Source organism: Lactuca sativa, chromosome 5, assembly GCF_002870075.4.
Source record: "Lactuca sativa cultivar Salinas chromosome 5, Lsat_Salinas_v11, whole genome shotgun sequence".
In the NCBI taxonomy this organism is placed as follows: domain Eukaryota; kingdom Viridiplantae; phylum Streptophyta; class Magnoliopsida; order Asterales; family Asteraceae; genus Lactuca; species Lactuca sativa.
In genome coordinates, this window is record NC_056627.2 from 94,677,125 (window position 1) to 94,685,370 (window position 8,246).

General features: G+C 32.8%; 1 protein-coding gene across 1 annotated transcript; it reads left to right on the forward strand.

Moving 5' to 3' along the window:
- Window positions 1–2,061: 2,061 nt before the first annotated feature.
- On the forward strand, window positions 2,062–8,016 carry LOC111916140 (protein WVD2-like 2). The gene is made up of 8 exons (XM_023911771.3): window positions 2,062–2,255; window positions 3,834–3,933; window positions 4,857–5,097; window positions 6,349–6,425; window positions 6,545–6,635; window positions 6,733–6,804; window positions 6,905–7,015; window positions 7,514–8,016. Exons 3-8 carry the CDS (start codon window positions 4,861–4,863, stop codon window positions 7,811–7,813), a joined length of 888 nt encoding a protein of 295 aa, XP_023767539.1. The 5' UTR covers window positions 2,062–2,255; window positions 3,834–3,933; window positions 4,857–4,860; the 3' UTR covers window positions 7,814–8,016.
- The last annotated feature ends 230 nt before the right edge of the window (window positions 8,017–8,246 follow it).

Sequence of the window (8,246 nt, forward strand, 5' to 3'; positions counted from 1 at the left end):
TTCTTTTTAGCTAGATGAAGCTTTAACTCTATGGTTTGGTTATTAATTTATGGATTTTAATTATTGGTTATGTTCTTGTGTTTGATTATTACTACCTAGCATGTTAATATTTGATATGAGGTCTTCCAGTTGGCAAGAGTAAGGTAGTTATTTCAGTTCTCAGGCAAAGCAGTTGGGCTTCCTTCTTTGGCTGAAGGCAGAGTGTTAAGGTTCATTCTTTCGAAGGTATAAACGATTTCTTCCAAGATGGGGCTTGGATGGCAGGTTTAGGAGGCAGTCGTCGGTATGGGATGACTCTTCAATCTTAATCGGAATTCAGGAAGTTCGGGCAGGATCGACTAGCATGGCAGAGGAAGTGGTAAGGAATGATTTCGAGGACGAAATCTAATTTAAGTAGGGGAGAGTTGTAACACCCTGTTTCGAATCGTTTCATAATTCAGGGCCGTAACCTGAAGATCAGTTATCATAAGGCTTTGGGCCTTGGATGTGGATAATGTAGATTAGGTGATCCGAGAGTTTGGTTAGTGCTTTGGAGCCCATGGTTATAACCGTAAAGTGATAGTTCGGGCCTTTTATGAATTTTGGATTTAATTTAGGAAAGTTTTAAGGCAAAGTAGAGTTGATATGATTGTAGAGCTTTTCATTACCTTTCCGTGGATATAAAGATCGTCGAAAACGAAGTTGGAACGAAGAAGTTATGATCGTTTAAAGTTATGAAGGTTTTGGGGCTTAGTCTAGTATGTTGGGCGTACCTGGAGTATGCTGGGCGTACTAGGCATACATGGAGCACGTTAGGTGTATCTAGAGTATTCTAGGTGTACTAGGCATTCATGGAGTACGCTGGCGTACGTGGAGTACGTTGGGCGTACGCGATCAATGCCCAAACTCTATTTTCGTGGTTTGAGCCCTATTTAAACTCCTTAACTTCCCCAAACACATTCCATTCTTAGCATCTACCTCTCCAACACCTTCCCTTGAAACTCTAACCCTAGTTTGAGCCTTGTGAGCAAAAAGAAGGTGTTCTTAAGTGTTTTGAAGTGTTCTTGGTGCATCTTGGAGAAGAAGGAGCTCATTGGAGAAGTGTTGGTTGCTTTGAAGTGTTCTTGGTTATCAATTCCTAGTTTACATGAAATCACTTTATCGATTTTTTTGGTTATGGGACTACCGGTTTTCGGGTAAACCAGTTCGAAAAACCTGAACCAAAATTTTGAAGGCCTTTTTTAAATTGTCATATTAGTCCGATTGACCTAAATTTTTTCCATCATGTAGTTTCACTTTAAAATCTTCATTTTGATTATTTAAATGCCTTATGTGGTTATATATTCCCCAAGTCACAGGCCAATAAAGATGGGGTATTAAAGTTGTTTTTTCAGTTTTAGTCTCGGTTCCCGGCTTTTTCGATTCTATATATGAACCCGTTTTTTTTTTATTATTTTTTTATTTTTATTTTTATTTTTATTATTTCAGTCATTTCCGGTCCACAACCCAAATAACCGATTTGTACATGGAACCAGTACAAAACTGACTGCATAATGCTTGTTCGGTTTTCAATCCTCACCTAATCACATGTGCTTAATTCAGTTATCAATTATTCCGGTTCCAAAATCGGCTTCATCCCTAAAGATTACAAAATTACAATTAACTTTGATTTGAACATTTAAATCATTACGTTAGACATTCATAGATTAACATAATAAAAATATACATTTTGCAAAATCGACAAATATAGTTAAAAATTTTCAAAACATGATTTATATCTTCTCATATACCATAAATCAGTTTTTATTATAAATATATACTCAAAAGGTTAGACAACGGAGAAAGAAAAAGCAATAGAATATTTGATTAGGTACCCGTGCAATAAAAAGGAGAAGAAAAATAAGACGTGGGAATGACGCCGTCAACAAAACTCCGTCAAAAATACGGAAAAAGTAGCTAAAGCTATCTGGTCAAAATTATACCAACAAACGAAACATGCAGTAACCACTTGTACGATAAGCTTCCTGTATTGTACTCTTCTTTTGTCCTAATCACCCAATAGAATTTAGCTACCTATATTTGCTGAGCAAAACCAGCAGCACAGCGACAATAACGGTTTCGAGATTCGAGACGCCATTGAAATTTCGAGCTCCATTCTGTCATTCTGTTAGTGACAGATACCTCAACAATCTCGCTCTTTGTTTTTCTTTCGTTTGCAGGAGTGGAATGAACAGATTTGGTTCATTTTCGTGACAGATCGGAAGCTTATTGACCTGGTATGTATTTTTTCGAAATTTTGTATGTAATCTGCTGTGAATTGTGTCGATCTTTTGTAGAATTGTTGTGTTTTTTCTTATTTTTTCTGATTTGTGTTACTTTTGAGTTTTTAATTGCATGCTTCGTGTTATTTGATATAGTCTTTTCCGATTTTTCCTGATCTTGTAAATGCGAGCTCCGATTTGAGATGTGTTGTTCCCGAAGTTTAGTTTTTAGGTTTGATTGTTACCTCATGGTTGATTTGTGCCAACCGCTTTTGAATTTATAGAATTTCATACCTAATACTTGATTTGTTTCTTTTTGTAAACCTTTTATTTTTGTCTTTTTCTAGATATCTTGTAAGTTGTAAATGCGAGCTCCGATTAATGTATGTTGTTCCCGACGACTTTGTTTTTAGGGTTTATTTTCCTCTTAGTTAACATGTGTTGACTAGACCTGAAGATGAAGACTTTTAGTTTTCACATTGTATACTTAACCTTTTCTCCTTTTACTTTACGTATGGAATTGGAGCTCATTTTACTTGAAATTTGAACCCATCCTTCTCCGGTACTGATTTTAAGCCATGAAATTTTAGTTTCCTAACTTACACTTTGTGTTTGCTGGAATTCTACATCGTGTGATTAGGTCCTATCTAAGTTTTGTTTTGGATTTTCCCCTTTCTGGTAACCTTTTGCCTTTCTCTTCGTATTGTTGGTTCCAACTTCCAACCAAATTATGTGGAGCCAATTAGTTGTTTTATTCTTTTAAAGTTTATGGTTTATACTTTTATACATCTAAGGCTGATTTCATCTGCTTCTTTAGGACTGCATCTTTTTTCAGTTTCAGTTATTCCTGTTTCTGTTAATTTTTTTTTACTAATCAGGAAATTAAATTCTCATTTTCTTGGTTTCATGTGTTAAGTGATCAGATAGGAGGCCATGACAGTTTTTTGTTAGAACAATTGATAGTTAGCCCTATATTAAGTAGATTTTACTAACCCTCCTAAGTAAGTGCATGGTCAACTGGAGATCCCCTCATGTTAAAGTTGCTTTTTTCATATTAATTTTGTGTAGCATTTTAATTTGACCTTCTCTTTTTCATATTCATTTTAATGGAAAAAAGAGCACAAAGGTTAATGTAAAATTTAGTAATAAGTAATAACTAATAACTAAGAGCCTGTTTCTTTTCTTTCTTTTTTTCCCAATTATGTGCTATATGGACAAATGATGTCTGACTAGTTAAGTGCTGTAAGTATAAATATTTTCTTTCTTGGATCGAGTGAATTGTCTGAATGTAAGTAAATGACCTTTCTACCCTTTTGTTTATATGTAATTCATATAAATCAAGTCCTCACTTTCCCTGTTTAGACACACTATATGTTTTAAGTCGAAAAGGAACACCTTTTTAATTGTATTTTAACTAACTGTAATCTTTGGCTAAGTATAAAATTACTTCCTATAAAAAGATACATGTAGGCTCATCTGCTATCTTTATACCCTTTTGAATTTCTGCTTTCAGTTCATGAGGCTATAAAGTGATTGCTAAGAGTCTAAGACAATGTTTCTACTTTGAGTTAAACATAATGCATCTTTTTACAGAGTCTGCCTACTTGGAAACTTTGTTTGAGGAGCAGAGAAGCTGTCTTATCTTTTCTGAAACACCGAGGATTCAACCTAATTTGGAACCAACGATTTCTAGGTAATGTAAATTATCTTGAAGTACTTAGATTTGGAACAAATCTGTAACTTAAACTGGACTATAATTAATTCTTGTTTGATTTAGAAAAAAACTTATGGTCTTAGTTATTTATTGTTAATTTAATGTATGTAAATGAGTAAATCTACTTGATATGCTCTCTGTTTCTGTTACTTATGAGGCTTTAATCATTTAAGCCCTAACATTTTACATATTTTCCCTCATTCTTTTGCTTTATTGTGTTTTCATTTTCTCAAATATCTTTTAAACATCATATATCCAGACAAACTCAATTGCAAAAAAAGAAACACGACCTAATTGAGCTAATAATCTGAAAGGAGGAGTCATTTTTATATTTTGTATTTTCCATTTTTTTTCTTATCATAGCTGCGGAAATTGCTTTCTGTGTAGATGACATTTCTGTAAATTGGTATGTTTTTCAAAGTACAATGCTGTAATAGGAAGAAATGAAAGTAGGACGCAATAACAAAAAACAAAAAAAAACAATCCAAGTGTATTGCTATTTCTTGCATCTAATCCAATATTCTTTTATCATAAATGTAATTCTTACTACTTCATTTCATCCAATATATATTTTTTGAGAAATCAAATATCCTCCTACCTTTTATTCCTACCAATCTTCCTACTCATTAGATCAAGGTAAGTGTCAGCATCAAGAGATAATTTGTATATCATAGCATCACACTCCCATTTCTTTCTATTATAGACATTCATCTTTTTTTTTTCTCTGTACTTTAAAAAATCTACCTAATTATAGCATTATACTTTTATTTGTTATTTAAAAAGTGAAAAAAAAACAATGAAACTACGAAAGTACATTGCTATTTCTTCCATTTAAGTGTTTAACCCAAAACATTATTCCATCATAGATATAGATGTAATGATTAGTGTCTGATTTATTACAGGGTGATGGGAAGGAACATTGCTAAAAGCACCAATCATGAAAATGAAAGTGGTTCTCCTGAGGGAAATGGCATCACTCCAAAAACTGGATCTTCAAAATCAAATGAGAAAGTTGTAAACTCTCCTGTAAGCCCTGCATCAGGATCTGCTTCTGTTGAAGAAAATGTCAACCCTGGTATGCGTATATCATCAAACACCACTAATTTGCATTCTCCTCCTCCCAATGCAAAACAGTCACCACAGGTAATAATTAATAAACATAATTGTTCTTTAAATATGCTATCAATCATGTTCTCTTTTCATTTCTATAATTCTTATCGATAAGTCTTTGGTATGTTGGAATTGGGGAAGGAATAGAATGGTTGATTCCATTGGAGTAAAGAGAGTTGTTTGTTTTGTGTAATGGAATTGATCATATGTAAAGGAAGCTGATTCCTTTCATTTTGGTGATATTCATTTCTTAGGCAGGAGGTGCTTTTTCATTACATCATGTAATGGCATGAAAATTTGTAATCTTGTAAAAGACGTTATATTTTGGGATTTTTCCGGATTAAACCTCAACTTTATTTTGTTTTTTCATTTTTTCCGAAAAAACCCTCACCTTTGTCTTTTTTTTTTCTTCCGAAAAAACCCTCAACCTTCCAACTGTTTCCGAAAAGAACCTCAGCTTTATTTTTTTCCTGAAAAAGCCCTTGTATTTTTTTATTTTTTCTGATCTGGCCATTTTAGTCATTTTTTCTGAAAAACTTGTAAAATGTGAGGGTTTTTTCGGAAAAAACTTAAAAAGTTGAGGTTTTTTTCGGAAACAGTTAGAAGGTTGAGGGGTTTTTCGGAAAAAAAAGGAAAAAGGTGAGGGTTTTTTCGGAAAAAATGAAAAAAATACAAGGTCTTTTTCTGGAAAAAAAATAAAGTTGAGGTTTAATCCGGAAAAACACAAAATATAAGGTCTTTTATGAGATCAACTCAATTTTTAATAACACGATCTTTTTTTTTTGGTTATAATTTTCACAATTTTGATTAAAGTGTAATTTTATTTCTCTAAAAACCATATAGAACATTTCTTTTTTATTACAATCTTCTCTTGTAATTTTTTTAGTTCTACAAATAATAATTTTTATAATAAAGTTTCATTAAAACCCATATAAATATACGATAAAAAAATATATTTCACAACAAACTTAAGCATTTTACTAGTTTCAGGTTATATATAGCAACAGCTATAATTAGTCAATTAGCAAAAAATTATTTCTTTACACCTAATAGCAACATCGTTAGTTAATTAATTACTATTATCTTTATCCATTGTAGCAAGATACTTGCATTTCATTGTTGATAATAGCAATATGTTATACGTTATTAAAATCAGTAAAGAAATGTAAATAAATTATCATTTTTACATAGCAATTGATTTGTTTAATATAAACATTTCTTACGTTTGGTATATCTGAACTTTGAAGAGAATGCTAACATGAGTAATTTTGCTTATCTGAACAGCGCAACTCTCCTTTCTCAACACCAAGGCAGCCAAATAAATACCATGATGAGGAAGATAATTGGTCCATGGCTTCATCGTATCCTTTTTTTTTTTTTTTTTTTTCATATTTAGAATTATAACTTCTTATTTTTTATATGTAAAATATATGCATTTTATTTTATTTTATATATTAGTGTTATCCTTAGCAATGTACAGTGCTGCAACATCAAGAACAGTCAGATCACGTGTAACAGTTGGAGTCGCTCCCACTTTTAAGAGTGCCCAACGTGCTGCTCAACGGAAAGAGGTAATTCAATTCCATTCCATTCCATTCAATTCCATTCCACTCAATTCCATTCTCTTTCAATGCATTTTCTTTATGTGTGTTTTTTTTTTCCTTTCAGTTCTATACAAAGTTGGAGCAAAAGCACCAGGCTCTCAAGGCAGAAAAGATGGAGTATGAAGCAAGGACCAAGGTACATTACAACATTTAGTCAACCTAAAAATTGTATATATAAATATTTTTAAGTTTGACTTTTTTAATAGTCAATATTTGTTGCCAAATGACAATGATAGGAGGAGCAAGAAGAAGCTATAAAGCAAATGAGAAAAAGCATGGTTGTTAAAGCCAACCCTGTTCCCAGCTTTTATCGCCAAGGTCCTCCACCAAAAGTTGAACTTAAAAAGGTATTTCCTTCTCTATACCATTAATTTACTGTCCATAGAGTAGGGGTATTTACGTCTTTTGGACAGACAATATTAACAAAGTCCTTGTCCCACCTTTTTGAGTGACACAAAGGTTATTTACTGTCTTTTGCATAGACGAAATATTTTAAAATCCATGTCCCACCTTTTTGAGTGACACAAAGGGTATTTACGTCTTTTGCACAGAAGAAATATTAACAAAGTCCATGTCCCACCTTTTTGAATGAAACAAAATATTGCAGTTTTTGTTTCATCACATAGTCACTCACTCTTGATAACTCACTTTTTTTTTTTGGAATAAAAAAAAGTTAAATTGTTTTGTATATTGATATCAAAGTACAATGTTGTCTTACAGTAGTAATAAATGAAAGTATCATCCTATAATAAACAGTAAACAGAAATATGCTTCTATTTCTTGCATTGCTTTGTATCCAATAAGATTGCTATAATTGGGTAATATTAAATATGGATAATTGGCAGCTACCTCTGACACGTGCAAAATCACCAAAATTATCACGAAGAAAGAGCTGTGGTGACACAACACATCCATCAGTTGTTGATGAGAAAGCTCTTTGTTCACGGGTGCGACACAGCTTAGGGACTTATAAACCGGTCAGTGCTACTTCAAGCCCGGTCAAGCCGCCCACCACTCAGGGTCGAACCGTCCATGGCAATGGCATGAGCCGAGACCGCACCACCAAGCCGGTCAATGAACCGGCTAAACCTTCGCCAAGGAAACTGGCTAAGGAGACCAACGCCAACATCGCTGTTCAGTCATGACTTTGGGTAATTTAAGTTTGAAGTGAAAAACAAAAAAAAAAAGTCTTGGATTCCACTGATTTTATATTAAGTGAAGTTGTATTTGTGGTTGTAAACTTGTTAGTATATATATATAATATATCATATTATTAGATAGATAGATAGAGAGAGAGAGAGATGTAAACGGTTTTTGTTCTTATTTCTGCTACACTTGTTTCTTCTTCTCTTCCCTTTCAACTTCCTAGATGCACTCACGTTTATTTGTCACTTTTTGGGACAAAATCAGGTCTTTTATTTTTTCAAAAAGTTTTTCATGTTTTTCTCTATTTTTTTGCTTTTCATTAATATAACTTTATAAAAGAAATGTGAGTGATGGTATTCATCCGAATGGGATTTGGACTCTGTATAGTTATTTTATTAACTAACTAGATGTAAAAGACTCATGTATTATATG